Source organism: Sturnira hondurensis, unplaced genomic scaffold (assembly GCF_014824575.4).
Source record: "Sturnira hondurensis isolate 20B ecotype Veracruz unplaced genomic scaffold, ASM1482457v3 Scaffold0010128, whole genome shotgun sequence".
Classification (NCBI taxonomy): Eukaryota; Metazoa; Chordata; class Mammalia; order Chiroptera; family Phyllostomidae; genus Sturnira; species Sturnira hondurensis.
The window spans coordinates 1,927,086-1,950,489 of NW_028082759.1; the positions used below are offsets into that span (position 1 = coordinate 1,927,086).

The 23,404-nt window shown below is 41.0% G+C and overlaps 1 protein-coding gene and 1 pseudogene across 3 annotated transcripts in view; both read left to right on the forward strand.

The window, feature by feature from the left end:
* Positions 1-12,585: 12,585 nt before the first annotated feature.
* Positions 12,586-23,404, forward strand: part of GUCY1B1 (guanylate cyclase 1 soluble subunit beta 1) — a 30,124-nt gene continuing 19,305 nt past the window's right edge. Inside the window, exons 1-3 of one of the 3 annotated variants that reach the window (XM_037058270.1) lie at positions 12,586-12,712; positions 13,345-13,418; positions 21,870-21,970. In XM_037058270.1, coding sequence (XP_036914165.1) covers positions 12,710-12,712; positions 13,345-13,418; positions 21,870-21,970 — 178 coding nt within the window. In that variant the 5' untranslated portion in view covers positions 12,586-12,709. Of the gene's footprint in view, positions 12,713-13,344; positions 13,423-21,869; positions 21,971-23,404 lie in introns of those variants that run through there. The other 2 variants (XM_037058272.1, XM_037058271.1) reach the window with 2 other exon arrangements.
* On the forward strand, positions 23,012-23,205 carry LOC118995627 (uncharacterized; annotated as a pseudogene).

Below are 23,404 nucleotides of genomic sequence, written 5' to 3' on the forward strand. Positions count from 1 at the left end.
CTCTGGCTTTTTTTTCTCGACCATTTGCTTGGAAAATTTGTTTCCAGCCTTTCACTTTTGTTCTGTGATGGTCTTTTGTCCTGAGGTGGGTCTCCTGTAGGCAGCATATATGTGGGTCACGCTTTCTTATCCATTCAGCTATTCTGTGTCTTTTGATTGGAGCATTTAATCCATTTACATTTAAGGTTATTATTGATAGGTACTTATTCATTGCCATTTTTGGACCAGAGTTCCTCACTGTCTCTCTCTTTTCCTTCCTTTCCTCAAAGCAGTCCTTTTAGTATTTCTTGTAGAGCTGGTTTGGTGGAGGCATATTCTTTTAGATTTCTTTTGTCTTGGAAGCTCTTTATTTGGCCTTCTATCTTGATTGAGAGCCTTGCTGGGTAAAGTAGCCTTGGTTGTAGGACTCTGGTTCTCATTACTTGAAATATTTCTCGCCATTCTCTTCTTGCTTGGAGTGTTTCCATTGACGAGTCAGTAGCTAACCTTATTGGGGCTCCCTTGTGTGTTACTTCCTTTTTTTCCCTTGCTGCCTTTAAGATTCTCTCTTTGTCTTGGAATTTTGCCGTTTTAATGATGATGTGCCTTGAAGTGGGCCTCTTTAGGTTCCTCTTGAATGGGACTCTCTGTGATTCCTGGATTAGTGTAACTTTTTCTCTCATCAGATTAGGAAAATTTTCCATCATTACTCTTTCAAACAGGTTTTCTATCCCTTGTTCTTCTTCTCCTTCTGGTATTCCTATTATTCAGATATTATTACGTTTCATATTATCTTGCATTTCTCTTAGTCCCTCTTCATACTTTTTGAGCCTCTTTTCCCTTTCTTGCTCTTTCTGGGAGATTCTTTCTACTGCGTCCTCCAACTTGCTGATCTAATCTTCTGCCTCATCGATCCCACTTTTCATTCCTTCTACTGTGTTCTTCAGTTCCGAAATTATATTCTTCATTTCCTCTTGGCCTTTGCTGATAGGTTCTATTTCCTTTTTCACGTTGATATAGTTTGTGGAGAGCTCATTGTAGCTCCCCTCTAGTTTCTGGTAGCTCATTGTGAGCTCTTTGAATTTCCTGATAACTAGTGCTTTGAATTCAATATCTGATAGCTGACTTGCCTCTCTTTCATCTAATATTATTTCTGAGACTTCCACCTTTTCTTTCATTTGGGCATTGTTTCTTTGTCTTCCCATTGCTTTTGAGACTCTTCTTGTCAACCTCAGCTTCTTAAATTGATCTATTCTGACTCCCTAGGTTTATGGTGTGAACTTCTGTGGTAGAATTCCTGTGAAATTCAGTGGTACAGTCTCCTGCAGGTATCTTGATGTTCTCGGCTTCCACCTATTCCTTTCTTTGTGTGTGTGTGATCAGTTGGAGGGGGAGGCAAAATGGTTTATGACAGCAGGAGAATACTTTATGATTTTTACAGTCACAGCCGGCAAAGAAGAGATAGAAGATCTTTAGGCTATATATAGTGTTAATTGTAATCTTCAACCCAATTTGCCACTTTTAAGAAAGGATAGACCAAAGATAAGTCTCTTGTTGGGGAGGGAAGGGTTGTGAGTTGTATCTAGAAAACAGTGAGGTTGCGGGTGGTCAGATTTTGAGGTAAGGTGAGAGTAAGGAATAGTAAATAGGCATAGCGTGTGAGCAAGTAGAGTTAATCACTACAGTAATATAATTCAGTGGGCTAAGACCCGAGAGATGTGTTGTGAAGTATTTACAGTGGTATAGAAAGCAACAAACAAACAAACAGACAAACACACAAAAAAAGGGCAAGAGAAGTGAGGAAAAAGCAATAAGTTTGGGGTGAAAGGAAGAAGGACTAAAACAGGAAAAAAGAAAGGAGAGGAACAGAGTACTGAAAGATACAGAAACAATAAAATTAAAAAAATATATGATTACTGAAAAAAAGTTTTAAAAACAGTTAAAAACAAAAACAAAAACCCCTCCCTTGTTGGTTTCGAACTGTCCAATCCGGTTTTTCTGGTTTCAGTGGGACCACTCTCTGGGCTGGGTTGTAGGCCCAGGCACACACCCGCCGCCAGCCAGTCTACCAGACTGTGGTGCAGGCACCCGCCCACCCGACAGGCTGCCTGGGTCCCACGGGATCTGGTACTGGTCCTTCCCAGTCCTGTGGCTGGGTGAGAAGCAAGTCAAGCTGCCTTCTCAGGAGAACACTTCAGTTCACTTTCCAGTAAAGACTTCTCCAGAAAGCGTGCCTCTCAGCCCAGCCCAATCCCCAAGCTGACTGATTAGGACAATGCTCCTCTCAAATTTCCTGGGCTGGCAGGCTGGTGGGCTGGTGACCACAGAGATCGCAACTAAACATGGCCCTGTGTCCTTGCCACCCTCCCTGCATACTTAGGCAGATAGCCCCACCTAGATGGTGAGGGAGGGAGCCAACTCTTCCAAGGACCCCGCAGCCGGCCCAATCCTCCAGTGGGTGCTGGGCTCCCTATGAGTCCTCTGTGGCACTGGCCGCAGACGGAAGCCTCTACACCCGCAGCGGCAGCACAGCGGGGGCTCCGAGGTGTTATGCGCTGGCCGAGGGCAGCCAGCCCTGCCACTGCCACTTTTGTCTTTACTCACAGGTGCTGGGCTCCCGATGAGTCCTCTGTGGCAGATGTCTGGACACTGGCCATAGATAGAAGCCTCTGGGCCCTGGAAGCTGTGGCAGCAGCAGCTCTGAGGTCTTTACGCACCGGCCAATGGCTGCTGGTCCTGCGGCTGCTGCTTTTGACTTTACTCTGGGGTGCCTGCCGGCCCTGCTGCTGCCGCTGCCGCCGCTGCCGCTTTTGTCTTTACTCACAGGTGCCAGGCTCCTGACTAGTCCTCTGTGGCAGACGCCCCTGTGGCTGGGCACAGACAGAAGCCTCTGGGCTCCAACAGCTGCGGCAGCCGAAGCTCCAGGGCCGTTTTGCACCAGCCGAGGGCTGCCGCTGGCCTGGCCACCTCCGTCCTTATTTGCGTCCCTGAGACCCCAATGACCTGAAGCTGTCTGGTTGGTCACTATCTATGGTCTCTTATTTTCATAAATGCTGGGGGATTGTTGGTTGGGGAATTGATTGTGCTGTTCTTCAGTAAATCTGCCAGGATTTTCTCCCAGGTGTACGAGAACTGGAGTCGCTCCGTCCTACTCCGCTGCCATTTTCCTCTCTCCTTTCTGTCCTTCCATTCTAAATGAAAGCTTTGCTGGATAGAGAAATGTTGGATGTAGGTCTTTGGATTTCATGACTTGGAATACTTCTTTCCAGCCCCTTCTTGCCTGGAAGGTCTCTTTTGAGAAATCCGCTGACAGTCTCATGTGAACGCCTTTGTAGGTAACTATCCCCTTATCTCTTGCTGCTTCTAGGATTCTCTGCTTCATTTTAATCTTGGCTAATGTAATTATGATGTGCCTTGGTGTGTTCCTTCTTGGGTCCAACTTCTTTGGGACTCTCTGAGCTTCCTGGATTTCCTGGAAGTCTATTTCCTTTGCCAGACTGGGGAAGTTCTCCTTTATTATTTGTTCAAATAAGTTTTCTACTTGTGGCTGTTCCTCTCCTGCCTCTGGTACCCCTATAATCCGGATGTTGGAACGTTTAAAGATGTCCTGGAGGTTCCTAAGCCTCTCCTCATTTTTTTGAATTCTTGTTTCTTCATTCTGTTCTGTTTGGTTGTTTCTTTCTTCCTTCTGGTCCATTCCATTGATTTGAGTCCCAGCTTTCTTCCCATCACTAATGGTTCCCTGTGCATTTTTCTTCATTTCACTTAGTGTAACCTTCATTTTTTCACCTAATTTGTGACCAAATTCAACCAATTCTGTGAGCATCCTGATCACCAGTGCTTTGAATTGTGCATCTGATAGGTTGGCCATCTCTTGGTCACTTAGTTGTCTTCTTTCTGGAGCTTTGATCTGTTCTTTTGTTTGAGCCTTTTTTTTTTTGGTCTGGTCATGCCTGTTATGTATGAGGGGCAGAGTGTTAGGTGTTCACCAGGGCAGGTCAACCCTGTCACTGGGTTGTGATGCTATTTATGGGGGTGGGGTCTGAGAGGGAACAATGTCACTTGCTCTGCTCTCTCTCAGATTTCAGTCCCTTTTGCCACTTTCCACAAGCAAATTGGACCCTTCTGGTGCTGGTTCCCAGATGGGTGGGCTTGTGTACATTCTAGAACCCTGTGGGTCTCTCCAACAAACTCTTCTGTGAGGTTGGGAGTCTCACTCAGCACCTCAGCCCCCCAACAAGAGTTTTTAATCATTGCTTTCAGGCTTTATTTCCCAGTGCTGGGGCCCTGGGTTGTGTGGTCTATCTCACTGCCTATTTATGCTTGGTTTATCTGCACGTGAATGTGTGACCATGGTCAGCCAGCTGCCTTACGCCCTCACTGGCTCCACCCATTGCCACTCCTTGGTTGGGGTCTGCCAGCCACCACCTGAATGCCCTGGTTGGTAGAGCAGCCACCACTTTTTCTTGCTGTGACCCCTCTCCACCTGCATTCGACTCTGCCCCTCTTACTGGTCTGGATGAATGGTTGTTGGATTGGACTTCCATACCGTTTAATTTTCTGACAGTTCTGGTTGTTGTTTTTTTTTCGTTTCTAAATTTTTCTTGTCCTTAATTTTGGTTGTGTGAGGAGGCACAGTGTGTCCACCTATGTCTCCATCTTGGCTGGAAGTCCCATGAGTACATTCTTTAAGGGAAACTACTTGGGACTCCAGAAGTTTTTTCCACTGACTCAAACCCTGCTGCTTTCCGCAGCCAGAAGTTGTGGGGACTTATCCTCCTGCACTGAAACCCTGGGCTGGGGAACCTGGTGTGGGACCGGGGCTCTTTGCTCCTGAGATATCCTCCCAAATTTTTATCTAACATACACGGATGTGGGACCAGCCTGTTCCACATCTCCACGCCTCTTACCAGTCCAGATAGAGGTGGTTTCTTTAATTCCGTAGTTGTCAGACCTTCATTCCTGATGTTTCTGAGTGATGGCTGTTCTATATTTTAGTTTTAATTTGTGTAAAGAGGCAAGCTATTTTTACATATACCATCATCTTGACCCTGTTCTGCCTCTCTCTCATAAGGACTTTTGTGATTATCAGAAAATCCAAGATACTCTTTCCGTAATAATGACCTTGACTTAATCAAATGTACAAAGCCCCCTTTTCCCAAGTAATATAGTCACAGGTTCTGAGGATTAATACGTGGGCAACTTGGGGTGGGGGTGAAGGGTGGAGAGAAGAGGGCTTATGTTGTATATCACAGCATTCCTAATGTTACATACATGGGCAGATTCACATCACAGCTCAGAATTTTCTACCTCAGTTTACTCTACTGTACCATTTTTGTGCGTGTGAGAAAGCTCTTGGTTTCATTAAAATCACATTTATCAGAGTTAAACTGGAAAAACCACAGGTTCCATGCCAGACCCAAAAAGTAGGTCTGAGTAGCCTTGGGAATTATTTGTGGTCTTTTTTATTGGTTTCTTGCCAGGAACGAAAATGAAAGCAACAGAATACAGAGAAGAAAGAAATAAGGGCAGTCTAGTCAATTGAATGCATATTACTTTGTTAGATAGAAAAGAAAAACATACCCCAGGGTGGCTTGATGTTCATTCACTTAGGATAATAGAATGGAACTAATCTAGAGCTGCTTTATTCTACTGACTTTGGCTCTGATCTGCAGGGGTGGACTGATAATAAAGGAAGGGATCAGGAAATCCTGGCTTAGATCCTCTGCAGTGTCAGTATGGGATTTAAGCATTATCTTAACTCAAACTCAGCACCTATGAAAATGGACTGTTTACTCTGTTATAAACACACTTCTCAAATGGATTATCAAGTTCACATTTAGTGATCATTTACCATGTGTCAAACACTGTCATATATTCTTTACATATATTATCATATTTTATCTTCATTATTGCTGTATTTTCAGAGGTTTAGAGAGGTTTAGTACCTTATTCACTATAGAGCTAAAGACGATTGTCTTCATCTCTTTCATGGTATTTTCTCATTTGAAGAATATTCAAATTCACATAATGCAAACAGAAAGTCATATAATAAAGATAGCAAATCCAATGTGGGTTAAATTATACTCTATGTAAAATACATTTATATATGTTAACTCATTTGATCCCTACTTAGAAAAGGTATACAAATTACTTTTTATAATGTCCTTGTTTTATAGATAAGAAAAATGAAGTTCAGGGAAATCATGTGAATTCCCTAATTTACATAGCTATCAAGCTGTAGATAAGTTTTCTTTTGATTTCTGTGTACTCTGCTAGGCGTTATAACAACACACATCAACTGTCCAGACCCATACACAGAAAGAATTATGTCATAAGGAAAGAGCTGTGGGCTTGGAATCAATGATCTGCAGTAGGGTCACTGAATCAAAGGATTCCCCTTAGAAATGCGGGAGGAGTTCTTCACTTCTCTGGGCCTCAGGTCCTCACATCCAAAGTGAGCAAAACACTATCTCCCTCATAAACAATGAGATAATGGAAAGGAGACAAGGCACGTGTTTGGTAACTTGCAAAGGTTATTTAGAAATAAGGTATTAAAAAACTAAATAGCATGATAATTATTCCAGTAGAATAAATATTGTTTCGCACTCTAATCTTTTCAATAGGGTATCGAGTCTCCTCCTCAAGAGAAGCATCCTTAAAGGTCTTTCAATCTAGTTAAACCCATTCAGGTCTTTTTGTTTCTATATTTTAGCTTGATGTTCTTTGTCATGTGGGGGAACTATCAGAGGGAGACACCAGAAGTAATAGTTAAAGATCATCAAAATGCATTATAATTACATTGTATTAAATATGTATGTAGCAGTGGGTGCGTTCAGTGCAATTGTTTTGTTTCAAATGCCAATGAAAATGAGCAAGATTTTCTCACATCAGCACAAATTAATTTCAACTTCTTTTGTTGCCAATAAAGTACCCATTCAGGAAAAAAGAAGATCATGCTCTTTGAAAATGGATTAATGGACGATTTACTTCCTTTTATTATCTTTACTCATGTTTGTTAGAATATGTGTAATATTGTTATATCATTCAGTTCAACTTGGATTTTATTTTCAACAAAAGAAGAAAATACAGAATTCTGAATAAAGAAATAAATTTAGCCAAGAGCTTGATCGTCGCCTGTCACTCAGTGATTCACATGTCAGTCTTTGGCTTATTTAGTTGCTAATTCTATATAATCAGTAGCAGATAATGTGTAGCTCTTTAAAGTCTATGAGAAGCTTTCAAGCCCATCGTCTCATCCAATCTTCCTAGTACCTCAGTAGATGGAAGTGGGCCAGGCAATGTTATCCTCATTATTAAGTGGGGGATTTGATTCGGGTTAACTGGCCAAGCAAGAAAGTGAGGAGGCTGATCTGGATCTTCAGTCTCCTTGGTTCAGCTCCTTTCACGAGGCATTTGCTGCCAGTGGACACGCATATTAAATCTCTGTAAGGTAGACACAAGGAGTTTGGTCATGTTAATGGTTGATTCTCAGCACAGCAAAACAACCTCAAAAATAAATTAGCTAATAGTTTCTGAGTACTTACTTGGCATGTGCTATTTACTGCTCTAGGCATCACACTTGCGTTAAACCATTTACTGTTCACAATAAACCTGTGAGGTAGGTAATATTTTAAATCTTCTCCATACGGGACTGTATTGACCTGTTATTTCCCCCATTTTATAAGTGAGGAAAGTGTAGTTCAAAGAAATTAAGCAACTGCCTCAATGTTGAAGCTTTACAAAATGGTGAAAACCAGGAAAGCTGAGTACCTGCTGCACTGTACTGTCCCCCTTGCTAACTTCCTTCTTTGCTTTTTCAACCAGGAAAGGATAAAAAGAGAAGGAACCAAACATTTGAATTAATGGCGCTCAATTTCTCCTATTTCCTCTTGTATCAGTAATATTCAGTATGTAATCGCACCGAGACTACAAAAGAACAGCACTCTAGTGCCATCTCTAGAGGCTTTTAAGACCTGTGGGCTGTTCTGAACCAGACATGTGTCACTCGTGTGCTGGATTCCACCTTCTGCTTGTGGGGCTGTAGGAGAGCAGACTTAGCTCTGCTTCCATGGGAATCTTAAAATCTTCCAGGGCACCTGAGGATAATAATATATTACTTTACTATTATTATTTCTTGGCTAAGATTTCAATTTGTCATTGTTTCCCTACAAAGCAAAATACATAAGAGGTTTCCTGATATAGGTTAAGAAAGTTTCACAATGTGACCTTTAAAATACCTTTCAGTGATTAAAATAGATGAATCTTTGACATGTTCATGGTAGATCTATCCTTACAAAAAACCTGGTCGTCTCTCCCAGCCATATAAACATGCAGGCTATGGCCAGGGTAAGGCCAGTTAGTTCTTCTGACCAATTTGACTTTGGAAGCATAACATTAGAGCTAAATGTAGTGTCTATAAGCTTTTCTCAAAAATAAAAAAATATTTTTATTTAATTACAAATATTTCAGTATAATATGAAGATGACTTGATTTACTTTAATGTTTATAATGATAACACCCATACTAAGCATCGTCCTTCATTTTCTTTAATTTCTTTCCATTTACTTACAGAGTTCAAACATTATATAAGTATATATGTGAGAAAATTACATGTGTATGTTTTCTAGATAGAGAGAAAACTATATATATATATATATGTGTGTGTGTTTGACTATGTGTGTGTGATTGCATTGTTTGTTTAAAAATTCTGATTGCAAAAAAAATTTAAATCATTTGCTATAGAAGGAGTAACTTTAAAAGGTGCTTCATTTAATAATCAATATCTATGCCTTTTTCATGTAACTAAACTTAGAGTCAACTTGCAAATTGAAGAATTTGCCAGTGGACATGCATATTAAATCACTGTAAGGTAGACACAAGGAGTTTGGTCATGTTAATGGTTGATTCTCAGCACAGCAAAACAACCTCAAAAATAAATTAGCTAATAGTTTCTGAGTACTTACTTGGCATGTGCTATTTACTGCTCTAGGCATCACACTTGCATTAAACCATTTACTGTTCACAATAAACCTGTGAGGTAGGTAATATTTTAAATCTTCTCCATATGGGACTGTATTGACCTGTTATTTTCCCCATTTTATAAGTGAGGAAAGAATATCTGAATATCTCAGAATATCTGAGCCTTGGCTGATTTAGCTCAGTGGAATGAGCACGGGCCTGTGAAGCAAAGGGTCACCGGTTCGATTCCCAGTCAAGGTACATGCCTAGATTGCAGGCCAGGTCCCCAGTAGGGGACACATGAGAAGCAACCACACACTGATGTTTCTCTTCCACTCTTTCTCCTTCCCTTCCCCTCTATCTAAAAAAAATAAGTAAGTAAATAAAATATTTTAAAAAAAGAATATCTGATGCCACCTGTTTTATCAAATATTTTTTCATTGATTCAGAACAATATCACATAATGTGTCATTTATTTTTTAAAATATTTATTTATTTATTTTTAGAGAGAGGAGAAGGGAGATAGACATACAGGGATAGAAAGAGTGATTGAATCAGGGACCAGGCCAGCAACCCAGGCATGTGCCCCAACTAGGGATTCAACCAGCAGGCTTTCAATTTGCAGGACAACATCCAACCAATTGAACCACACCATCAAGGCACATAATGTGTCATTTAGAATGCACTTTTTACTTTGCTTATAAGCATGCTGAGTTCCTTGCTTTAAGTATTGAGTGATTGTGTTAACAAAAATAGTGAGAGGTGTGATGCTTGTGGGTCTCTCCAATACTAGCAGCAGGGGGTTCATGAAGAAACAATTACTGGGCTCTGAGCCATGCATATTAAAGAAACATATGAACATAATGCAAATCACTGCACAAGTAATTGTTGAAATTAACAAATACCCTGCTCCACAGAAACAATCCAAAAATAGAAGTCTTGATTCCATGGTAGAAGAACTGGCCAGACACCAACACTTTCACAGACCTAAGAACATTCCCCAAAACATATTCTTCTTTATCCCCAATGTACAGTTTGATATTTCCACATCATTAGAAAAGCCTTGAAAACATTTACTACATCTAGTACTTCACTTGGCCATCTAATGTATTTTTATTAACTTAAAGTGTGAGCCATTGCAGCTTACATTTCTGACAACCACGTACCAACTTTTGATTTATGTACTATTTATGCATTGGACTGACCTTCAAATAGCACTGACTTTATGGCTGGCTAAACCATACCCTAAGCTTCTGCTTTGCCTCCCTAACAGATTCCCTTCAGCTTGGGCCATAAACAGGAGGGCAATTTATTGCTTCTGAGACTATGGCGTAACTTACTTGCGGCCTGTTTTCTCTGCTCCTTTGTGAGCAGTAGGGACAATGGGCCCAGACGGGGCTTACAGAAACGTAGTGACCTCTTTTGAGTTCTTGCAGGGCTGATGGGTTCCCTTCTCTCTCTAATCATCATATCCTTTGTAGTAACTTGTGGGCCGAACAAAAGTTGGTGATGTTTCAGCGAACATTTCAGTTCAACATTCAGTTGAATCAGAGAGAATGTAAAATAATTAGAAAAAATAGTATACATATTTACGAATGCAAATAAGTATTGGACAAAAGGCCAGTAAGTTCAAACATTCAGTGGACAAAAAGAACAATGAGCATGAAAGTTAGAACTTCAGATAGAAAAAAGTTGGCAGGGATGCTCATTATTCATTTTCTCTCTATCTCTCCTCGTTTTTCATCGCTAGAGAGCCATTTTCTCCCCTATGTTTTACCTGTAGAGAATCTAAAGTAAAGACATCACAGCTCTGTTCAAAGGAAGACAGGAAAAAAAGTGTTTTTTAACAAGTTAAACTATTATTTCATGTGAATAGAAAAAAAACACAAAAGATACAGAAGGTCATAATACAGAAAGTAAAAGTCTTGGTCCCTTCAGCCACTGGTTTTAATTACAGACAAAAGACGTCTCCAACATTTCCTATACATCTTCCCAGAAAGTTGTGCTTATCACCAATGTATGGGTATGTGTTCTTATTATTCAAATAATACCTTACATGGTACAACATTTAAAAAATTGAAAGTGAGCCCTTGCTGGTGTGGCTCAGTTGGGTGAAGTGTGATATCATAAAGAAAAGGTTGCAGACTCAGTTCCTAGTAAGGGCACATAGATACCCGGTCTGGGTGCACACCGTCCCCTGTCCGGGTGTGGACTGAAGGCAGCTAGTCCATGCCTCTCTCTCGCATCAGTGTTTCTCCCTCTCCCTTCCGCTCTCTCTAAAAGCAATGAAAATATGTCCTCAGGCGGGGATAAAAAAATTGAAGGTGATAGCTTTCATGTGTCATTTGTTTATTTAAAAATACACTTTCTGCATCATTTCATATCTATTTTTGTGTTTATATAGAGTAATGAGCTATATAATGGTTAATAATGTTTTAATATTTTAATAATTGTATGAAGTTTTATGATATGAAAAGCTATAATTTATTTTATCATTCTACCATTGATGGAAATTAATATTTCATAAGTTATTTGTTTTTGTTTTGTTTGTTTCTTATGTAATTATTTCTGCACCAGTTATGCCTCAAGATAGGTCTCTGGGTATGAATACCAGTAGTCTTATTGCTTTGACATTTTCTCTAATCGCCTTGAAATTGCTCTCACAGCAAACTGTTCACATCATAAAATATCATCTTGCCTTCTCAGGTCCACTTGACACTGTAGATCTGGAAGCAATGTGTGCCTTCCCTTCCTCGCTTTTGACCGAACCCTAGTCAGTTGTGTCCATGTAACCCAAACACAGCGTTTTAATCAAGAGACCCTTCTTCTCCCGTGGTGGGACTCAGAGTGCTAACTAATCCAAGTGCCTGGTAGATTACAGACTGAACTTGGGTAAATTGAAAGTCTGTCCATTTTGTACTTCGCCTTTTCCAGTTCATCAGGAAAACAGCAACAACAGCGACCAGATTCTGGGCAGTGAAAAACTTAGGATTCATGATCCCTGGCTGTGGTGTGGGATCAGGTATCCTACCAGGATCAAACACAGACCATCACTGAACCTTGTAGAGAAGTTCTGTAATGAGCAGAGCTGGTTTTGACACCATGCTCACCAAACTGTATTGTTGAAAATTTTAGCTGGCCCTTTCAGCTAGTTTCATTGACTGAAAGTAAAATGTGGGAAGCTCAGTATTATCAGCTTTAAGTTTACCATAAACTGTTGAGGGACCAAGCCACAAAGGAAATATTTATCTGCAAGATGACAATAAAGAAGAGGTTGCTGACAGTAAGGGCCTATTCCTTTTAAGGCTTGTGCGTTGCAAGTCACACACACACACACAGCTCTGCTCAGGTTTTCCTACCTCTGAAAATATATTTGGTAGGACTATAATAGCTGCGTTTTCTCTGTCCCAAAATTCATGCAAGGAACAGAACTGAAGCTTCTCTACCGTCATTATTATGGCTTCGACTGAAAGCCTTGTCACTTGAGAGGGGGGCGGGAAGGCCCTGGAGCGCAACAGTGGTGACAGCATCTGAATTCCCTCCTCTGCCTCTGACTGGTTGAAAACTAGGAGACAGCGGTCAGCCTCCCTGCGGCTCGACTCTCCATTGGCTGGGAAGAGATGGCAATCAAGTCGAGCCAAGAAGGCTGTGCTAATTCCAGCTCTGTGCTGCCGCTGGGGTCTTGTTTCGCTGTCGCCTTTGCAGCCGCCGCTAGGGTCCACCGTGCCTCTCCGTGAGGGTTGCCTCCCCAGCTCCGAGCGCAGACACTATGGTGAGTGCTCTTAGCCGGGTCAGGCTGAATACTCACACCCAGCTGGACTGGTCTGGCTGCCTAAGGGGACCGGCTGTGCCCCCGGAGCTGGGCTCGGGGCTCGGACAGCGAGCGCACCACTGCTCGCCAGAGCAGCCTCGCCGTTGGCCTGCGGCCGGGGCTGGGGAGGTGGGAACGCCGTGGGTCGCGGCGGGGCGGTGGATGCCTTTGCCATCAAGGTCAGCTGTATTGAACCGCGCGGCGGCTTCCCGAGCTTGGGACGAGAACTTGCGGCCGAGGCGCGGGCGCTTCCCTGCTCTGGCCAGCCCTGCGGGTGTGGGAGACTGAGCGCCTCGGTGTAGGAGGTGCAGGTTCCCGTCCCCTCTGCGGCGCTTCGCGCTGCAGGCTGGCAGGTGAATAGGGATAAGAAGGTGGCACGGGGGTCGGGTAGACGGTGATGGAAAAGATCTGCCCTTTCTTGAGTTGTGGCTTACGCCCCTCTGATGCCTCTCTTTAACAGTTAATACATCGAATAGATTGGATCCAGAGAGAGGGGTACGGGGTTAAAGCCCCGCAGTGACAGCAAACTCGCGCTCAAGCCCTTCCCACCCACAGCTGGTCCCTGACTCTTAGGTTTTCCTCTGTCCCCGCAGTATGGATTTGTGAACCACGCGCTGGAGCTGCTGGTGATCCGCAATTACGGCCTGGAGGTATGGGAAGACATCAAGTAAGTGACTGGCTCCTCGAGTTTAGGCCCCGCGCTGGCGACGCGTGTGAAGGGTCCCCAGGCTTCCTCGCACACTGTCGCTCGCTCCTCGATTGATTCATTCTCCGCTTCCTGCTCGGGTCCCGGGCGCGCATCTCGGAGACGCCTCCGCCCGCCACTGCGGCTGCAGCTGCGCTCCCACGCTCCGGAGCGGGACCCCGAGAGGAGGGGCGGCCCGGGCGGGGCGAGGCTGGGAGGGCGAGAGCCAAGGGAAGGAGCCTCTGGGTCACTGCGGCCTCCCGACCCGGCCTGAGCGTGGGAACGCGCTGCCAGCTCTGACGGCTCCCAGGCTTTGCAGGCCCGGCGGCTCCCACGCAGAGAAGGGCCAGGGGGACCACAAAGGCCTCCGCAACGTTCGAGCTCCCAGTGGCCTTAGAAACAAACGGAAGACCTTGGCTCCTTTAAAATTTACACACCTTGCAGACACAAAAATAGTTAAGCCATTTCGGTATGCTAAAACTCGCTTCTCTTGAGACTATTTCTTGAGTGACTGTGAATCAGGTACATTTATTCATTCTGAAATAAAGTGAAATGGGAATGTTTGCTCTTTCATTTTCCCCAAATCATCCTCGCACCCCACACCCTCTTGGTTTCTATGTGATGAAGGCTGTCAATTGCAGGAGGGCATCCTAGTGTGTCAGTCAGTCTAGAACTGTGGGCCCAGGACTCTGGGTGAGACTTTAAACCTGTTGAAATGATGGGTCATCTCTGCTGCCACGTTTCTTTCGTTTCTCTCTCACTCTGGTGAAATTTGCACTTAACTTATCATATAGATGACCATAACAAACCAGCTAAAACCAAAACCGTATTTAAGGATTTTCTAATTGGAACAGCAATTTACAATGGGAACAACTGTTGAAATGGAGGTGGAAGGCGTGGTACCTGGGTGGGCAGTGTTATTATAAACTCTCATTTCCTGTCCTCACTGATTACACTTAATTATATCAAGTAGATGATACTTTCAAGCTACTTTTTCCAAAATACATTACAATTATTAGCAATCAAGTCTTGTTATGCAGTTACATGATAGGGATATTTTATAAATGTTTCCATGGGAATGCCCAGTGTTAAATGCTAAGCACTAAAATGCATCTTTTCCTTCTCTTGGGTCTGGATCTATGAGCATTGTTTCATGATCCGTAAGCAGTATTTATGTTACCCACCGGGCAAATCTACATACTGTATTATGCAGTTGAATCAAATGAGAATCTAGGTACTACCGCTCACTTTGGGATTTCAAAATTCTCTGAACTATGCTAATACCTTCATAATTATTATTTTGTTTAGTGGACAGTTACATAGAAGGCAGACATCAAGAGTAAGATTTTATACACTGGAACAATTATAGGATTTTAAAGCCATTTTCTTTGTGAATTTTTGAAAACATCAAGCATATTCGTCACAAGGCATTTTCTCATATGTAGGATACAAATGTCCAATTTTTCTGGTGGATATGCCATGACAATGAGTTTTTTTTTAGAGCACAATTAAAGATGGCTATATGGTTAAATTGTCATTGTTTATTTTAACCAGATTTAGAATTTATATCCTACCCATTATCAATTTAGGTCACTGTTAAATACAAAGATGAAAAATTATACATTGTAGAGACATTTATCAGAAATTCTTAAAATTAAATGATCAAGTGATATGTCTGTATTGGCCATGTTTTTCCCCAGATAAAATAAAAATATCTAAAATATACAAATACACTGATGTGAGGATTTAACTGTCAAATCACACTGCCAATATTGTTACATTCTACTTTTAAAAAAAATTATTAATTTTAATTAACCATCACTATCTTTGAACACACTAATATATCTTTAAGTAGCTTTGAACATTGTTTTTAATTTGTTCAAATGCCCATAATGTAAACCATTCAAATAATTTTTCCACTAAAATAAAAACAAATCCTATTTTTAAAATAAAATTATCTCAAGAATTACGTGCCTCTGAAAGGAAAATACTCTTAGTTAACCTAGGATTTGCAATCCAGGTGTTCACTTTTATCCCTGCCCCCCCCCCCCCCCCCCCCCCCCCCCCCCCCCCCCCCANCCCCCCCCCCCCCCCCCCCCCCGCCCACATCCCCTCTGGGGGAGCTCATCTGGTCTGGGACACAGTTGAGCATCTAGACTAGAGCACGAGATAAAGCGTATTGTACTGAGCGGGTTAAAACAGCAGGACATTGGTTTCCCACCCATTTGGTGCCCCTGCGGGATTATTACGAAGGGCTCTGTGGAAGGGCCTATGGTTGTCCAACAGAGAGATTCTCACTGCCTACAGGCAGGTGAGGAGAGGTTGGAGGGGTTTGATAGCAGTGCTCCTTGGGGAATCCTGATCCCTTCTCCCGACCTCACCCTCTGCTCCAGGGAAGATCACTTGGACCACAGTCAGCAGTCCAAGATATTTTCAGTTTTAACTTTTCATAAAAAACAGAATACGTGAAAAAATTATTTTGTCTCCATAAGTACCAAACACCACTATCTTTATTTTTGGCTTGTGAGAAACTATCTAAATTGATTTTATAAAATTTCCATAATGCTGTTTTGATTTGGTAGGAAATGCCATCCATCCTTCGTGAGAAAGGATGCCAAGCATTTAATGACAAATAAAATCCTAAGTAACAGATTCCAGACAGAAAGTTCTAAGTGGATAAGAGCCAAGAGTGCTTCATTGTAAACTCAGTATCTACTTACACTCCCAACACTGTAACCATTTCCCAAGAACTTTGAATTGCTTTTTTTTAAGAAAAAGAAAAAATGTTGGAGGGTAGGTAAATTTTCTTTTAACCAGATAGTAAATATTTTAGGTGCTGCAGACCAGGAGTCAATATTGAGGCTATTATACAGGTGCCTATGTAACTATTAAAGTCTATCCATTTGAAAGTCTAAAAACCATTCTTTGTTCCTGGACAAGACCAAAACAGGCTGTAGGCTGTATTTGACCAACTGTCTGTAGTTTGCCTACCTCTGATCTAGACCATAAATACGTGTTAAAAAAAAAAGCAAAAGAGACCTCTGAATGTACTCCAAATCTTTTGTTGGTTTCCTTAAGCCATGGTTCCTAAGGGATGAGAAAAATCAGCTATCAGGGGAAAAAGATGAAGTCAAGGTATACAGATTAAAAAAGTATCTGAACAATTGATTCTGTCAACTCTGTTACCCTCTCATCAGCCCTAGCAAAACTGAGCTTTGGGTCAAATGATTAGGTTTGCTTTTCAAATTTTTAGCTTCACTGGACCATGGCTGAGCAGCATGGAGTTTGGGAGATAAGCCAGGCCATAGTAATATTTTAGGGTTTTGCTCTGACAATATGAGATAACCACAAAAATCAAGCTGGGTCTTTGTTTTCCTACCAATCTGTAATTTTTGAGAATTAAAAAAAAATCACAGGAGCATTTTATTGGGTGGGTCAAGAAGTATTCCACATTAAATGAGCACCAGAAGATAAATCAGAAAACCTGTATTCTTTTTCTTAACATACTCAGACCTAGTTATGACCGATATTCACTAGACATTGGTGCTGCTTGTAAGGAACACTATCCTTTAGACTCTTTCTATAGCAAATATGTTTCTTCATTGTGTTGGAAAGTGATAGTTCTGGGTGGATACTCTGCAGACACTAACAGGATAACTGACCCAGTTCAGAGGGTGACGACTCAGAAAATGTCCATATGTGCAGCTTTTCCATTTGCTACTTGGCCACTTTGTTCATTAAAAGGGAAACAGTACAGGGCCCTGGCTGGTGTAGCTCAGTGGATTGAGCATGGGCCTGTGAACCAAAGGATCATGGTTCGATTCCCAGTCAGGGCACACACCTGGGTTGCAGGCCAGTTCCCAGTAGGGGACACACGAGAAGCAACCATACATTGGTATTTCTCTCCCTTTCTCTTTTAGCTCAGTGGATTGAACACGGGCCTGTGAACCAAAAGGGAAACAGTGCAGAGATGTTATCTTTGTTTACATCTAGCAAAATGAAACATCTTTTTCTGTATCAAAAGTTATTGAGGTTAAATAAGTTTCTATTCCAGGTAAACATTCTGAAGGGTTGATCGCACCTCCTTGTCACTGTGGCTTTGCTTCTGTTGCGTATTCTGATCTACTTGCCCTTCGTTACTGAATCATGAAATATGAAATTGTTGCTTTATTGAAATTCTTTGAGGTCAATCTCCAAATCACTCAAACATGGGGACCTTTCAGTCCTCATGTCCCAGTTGCTTTCAGTACTCCAGCCTCATGGGACAGTTTTCTTTTTCTGGAACACATTGGAGAAAAGTACAATTATATATCGAGTCATGTTATCTTGCAGAAATCCATGTCCCTTATGAGAGCATTTACTGTTCCTGTTTACAGTTCTGGGACGAGTGAATATAAGGAATTGAAAAGACTGTCCTTTACCAACTAAAAGTGAGTCCAAGCAGGAACCCTTCACTGCATTTGAAGATACTCACTCCTTGGTGGCTCTCTCAGACTACAGTTTGGATTCCATGGATTAAGACTCATTGGGAATCATTGAATCAAGTTTTCGAAAATTGATAGAACATGCATTTTAAAAAATTCACCTGAAGATATGCTTATTGATTTTAGAATGAGAGGAAGGGTGAGAGAGAGAGAGAGAGAGAGAGAAACAGTGATATTAGATAAAAGTTGATTGGGTGCCTCTTGTACATGCCCCAACCAGGGACTGAACCTGCAACTTAGGAATGTGCCCTGACCAGGAATTGAACCTGCAACCTTTTGGTGTCCGGGATAACACTCAACCAACTGAGACACCCAGCCAGGAAAATTTACATTTTTTAAGTTTTAAGACGTTATATACAGTTATTATCTATGTTTTACATGAGAGATTTTAATTTTAATAATGGTTGGACACTAGCCAGCATTCATGATGTCCTTACAGCTCACGACGATGGACCATCCCAGGGTTTACTGACGAGACCACACTAATATATCATCTAGGGTATGGCATGTGGGGTGATAACGGGTTTTATGGGATGAGGGCCCCTCTGAACTATCATTGGTCAGGTCAATTGTTTGATGTATCTTGACCTCTTCTGCTTCAGATCGTACCTTGTTTTGAGACTCCTTTTCTAGGTACCCGTCCGTATTCAAGGTCTCCCACTTCAGAATACTCATTTTTTTCACACCTCTACAGGAAACTTCTTTACCGAATAACCTAAAAGTAGATCCCGATCTACTTTATTTTGTAGTGTGTAGCACCTCATAACAGGTTATAAAATGTGAGCATACATTATATTTATTGCTTATTGCTTGTTTCTGCCAGCTAGAATGTAAGTTCTATGGGAGCAGAAAAATTTATCTCTTTTGTTCATTGATATATTAAAAAGTGCTTAGCAAAGTGTCTAGGGCATAATAGTTGCTCAAATATTAGTAGCAAAGCTCCTTTCCCTGGGTGGGGCATGGAGGGCATTGGTGAGAAAGAATGAAAAGTAAACCCGAATCCCCAAAGATTCTTCAGATAACTATAAATAAGGAACCCTAAATATTCTGAATAATTCATTGGCATTCAGTGTGAAATTTTTAATAGAAATGATTATTTCTTTTCATGTCCTACTGTTTAATTTATATTTCAGCCTCTCTCCAGGGATCATGCAGGGCTGATCAGTTCAGGAAGTAAAGCTTAAAAGATAAGGGGGCTTATTTTATTAAAATGAAAGATAGGAAAGAAAGGATGCTTTGACTCTTGGTTAGGGCAATTTTAGGGACATGGCCATCCTCTATTTTATTTAGAGGAACTCTGCCATCTGTTTGTATCTCATTCTGTTAATGGTTCTAATGGATTGGTGTTTCCGAGAAACCGAGTTTATTATGGAAAGATATACCATGTGATTTATCCCAGCTGGAAGAAACAGAATAGGACACAGTAGGAGCATGAACTAATTTGTACTTTAATATATATTTGATTAACATTTTGTGGGAATGCCCTAAATCAGAAACTTCAGAACGCCGATCTGTAGACCAATGCTTTTTCCTAATAAAATGTTAGTGACAAAATGAGAAAAATTAGGTTATCCGTGTTCTTCAAATCAACAATTCCATTTTCAGACACTTATTCTATTTTATGCAGAAATATATTTTAAATATTTTATTTATTTATTTTTAGAGAGAGGAAGGGAGGGAGAAAGAGAGGGAGAGAAACATCAATGTGTGGTTGCCTCTCATGCATCCCACTGGGGACCAGGCCTGCAACTCAGGCATGTTCCCTGACTGGGAATTGAACCTGTGACCCTTTGGTTTGCAGGCTGGCACTCAATGCACTGAGCCACACCTGCCAGGGCAGAAGTATATTTGTTAGTTACAAAATATTCATCACAACATTGTTTATAGTTTCGAGAAAATCAAAGCAATCTACATATCTGCTAAAACTTTAATATGTCTATAGAATGTAGTTTTATGCAGTCAAGGTATAGAAATATATTTAATAACATGAAGAGATGTCCATCAAATAAAAAGTCGAAAAGGAGGTTTTAAAGCAGTATAATCTCATGTGTGTTATTTACACAAGTGTATTCCAACATGGACAACTTGAATATAATATTAGCAGCTGTTATCTTGAAATAGTAGAGGATTTTTTAAAGTTTTTTCTTTCTCATACAAATGATCTTGACTTAGTATGCTTTGACTTAGGATTTATTGACTTTGCAATGGTGGGAAAGCGATACGCATTCAGTAGCAACCATATTTCAACTTTAGGATTTTTACCCTTTCCCTGGGCTAGTGATGAGCAGTATGATGCTCTCACATGAGGCCGGGCGGTGGCAGTGAGCCCGGGCCAGCCACACCCCAGACGAGGGTGAACAACTGACACTCCACAGTGTCTTGTGTTGCCAGCCTTTTTTTAGATACTGTAGTTCACAAATTACATAAGCCATCAACACTTCATTAGAAAACAGGCTTTGTGTCAGGTGGTTTTGTCCCACTGTAGGCTAATGTAAGTGCTCTGAGCACCTTTTAGGTAGGCTAGATTAGGTGTATTAAGTGCATTTTGACTTACCTTATTTTTGACTTACGTGTCCAACTATGGGAAGTTTATTGGGACATAGCCCCATGATAAGTCAAGGGGTATCTGTATTTTATATTTTTGTACAAATAGCAATTAGAATGCATATGATATATAATAGCATTTATTGAAAGATATGTCAGTGAAAGGATAGCAAACTCACAGTTATTAACAACCACACCTAAAACAAAAGCAAACTAAGAGGACAGTTAGATCAGGGGCAGAAACATAGAAATGGAGATCACATGGAGGGTTAGCAACAGGGGAGTGGGAGGAGGAGAAGGGGGGAGAAGGTACAGAGAATAAGTAGCATAGATGGTGGTTAGAAAATAGACAGGGGGGAGGGCAAGAATAGTATGGGAAATACAGAATCTAAAGAACTTGTGATACATAGACATGAACGAAAGGGGGGAATGGTGGGGGAGGAGTGTGCAGGGTGGAGGGGAGTGAAGGGGGCAATGGGACAACTGTAATGACATAATCAATAAAATATATCAAAAAGGAAAGATATGTCAGTGTTTGTAGATTATATTGTCATAATTTAGGAATATTTCACTGACTTTGAGTATTAAAAAGACTTGAGGTATTGAAGGTGTGTTCCTTTCATTTAATAGCTGTGCCTGTTCAGCCAAAGGGAGAAGAATTTCACATCTTTTCTATAGCTCTCTAGATTACAGCTACTCTGCCTCCCTTCTGTTCCAGCCACTGTGACCTCTGCCATTCGTCCACCTTCCCAGGCTGCTTTCACCTAGCCCTTGGCTCACGCTCTTCCTCTGCCCAGAACACGCTTCCCCAGGTGGCTCATGGCACCTCCTAGAGCTCCTTCAGACTTCACTCAATGGCCAGCTACTCAGTGAGGCTTCCAGCTACTGAACTTGAACTACCTGGCTTTATTTTTCTCCAAGCAACTTATCATTATATGTGTTACTAGTTAGTTTCATGTCTCTTTTGTCTCCCCTCATGGAATATGTACGTTCCAAGAGGTCAGGTACTTTTGTTTGTGTGACTGAATATTGTGTTCCCACAGCCTAGAACAATGCCTGGCATGTATAGGGACTAAACAAATAGTATTTGCTAACTTTATTAAACCCAAAGTTAGTTCTTGATTATATTTAATATCAGATGTTGTATTGGGTGTGAAAGTACTTTATAAAAGTTAGCCCTGCTAAAATGAACTTACCTGCATCTTTTTAATTTGGGGAGGGGAATGTGAAATCATCTCCTCTCAATCATTAGACTTCTAAGTACAACACACTGATTTAAACAAACTTGCCAACAACAAATTTCGTTTTAGATATAAAACCATTGTTTATACAATCATGGTTAACTACAGAACTTGTTCTCTTATTCCAACTTTTTCCATTTCTCTCTCTCATTTTTGTTTTCCAGAAAAGAGGCACAGTTAGATGAAGAAGGGCAATTTCTTGTCAGAATAATATATGATGATTCTAAAACTTACGATTTGGTTGCTGCTGCAAGCAAAGTCCTCAGTAAGTTGCATATGACTTCCCTTCTTTGGCTAAGTTACACACAGAAGCCCAAAGGAACGTACAGTCCAAGATCATGTTGTATAATTATGCAGATTGTACATTGCCCAGCCCTGGTGGGGAAGATGTTTACACGTAATGTTAGGCTCAGGCAATTCTGAGTCCTATTTTTTCTTTTACAGACTCTTCAGGGACTAGAGGAACTCTCTGCCCTGTGCCCTCCCCACAAAAAACCATGTGTTGGGGAAGAAAAAAAATATTGATTCTTAATGTAATAAGTTAATAATGTAAGAACTTATGCTATGATGTCAACGGCACAGTAATTACACAAGTGTAGTATGCAAAAGATAATATTCCCAAATCTCTTTTGTAATGACCAGTTTTGAGAGCTATTGGTAAAAGAAATAGGGAACAGCTCTGTACCAGACAAAACTCATGCAGAGAAAGCAAAATTCAAAGAGAAATCTTCATGGATAAAAAGTCTCTCTAAGTACTGTCTTGTTCTCAGAAGGGCTTAAATTGTAACCAGGCTACAGTTTGGATATAGCAGAAAGAAGTTTTTTAACTTTGCCAAATGTAACTAGAAAAGCAAATACTACCTACTGTGGAATGAAAGAATTAGGAAAAATGTCAAATTATTACCAATAAGAAGAAAAAGATACAATCTCATTGGTAATCAAAATTGAAATGAATAGAAAATATTTTCATATGCATTTGTCAATTTTTCAAAATTAAATACCTCGTGTGGTCGAGGACAGAGTTTAAAAATAAATCATACACTTTTTAAAAACATGTTCAAATCTTTTAGAAATATTTTCTAAAGAAATTATTAGATTTAGCCCTGGCTGGTGTGGCTCAGTAGACTGACCGCCTGCCTGGGAACCAAAGGGTCGCACGTTCGATTCCCAGTCAGGGCACATTCCCGGGCTGTGGGCCAGGTCCCCAGGAGGGGGTGTGCAAGAAGCAACCACATTGATGTTTCTCTCCCTCTCTTTATCCCTTCCTTCCCTTCTCTCTGTAAATAAATAAAATATTGTTAAAAAGAGGAAATTATTAGATTCATTTGCATTAATGTTTATGTGTGCTTTCACTTCAAAGTTACTTATATGACCAAACATTGGGAAAGCCTCAGCATGAAGCCGGCTCCTGGTGTTGCTTTTGCAACTGCCAATAGCTATTGATGGTCATCCTTCTCTTCCTTTGGACGAGTCAGAGGCAGAGAACGCAGTCCGAGTGGTTTAAAAAAAAAAAGGAAAAGCCTGTATTTTCAATAAGGGTATTGATTAAATTGTTGCATCTCTATGTTGAGTCAGATAGTGACTAAGATAGATTTTACAAAAACATCTTAAAGTTTTAAGAAATAATAATAATTGGATATAAACAAAAATGCAGGATGTTAGGGTATATACTATATGCATCTGACTTATTAATATGTAT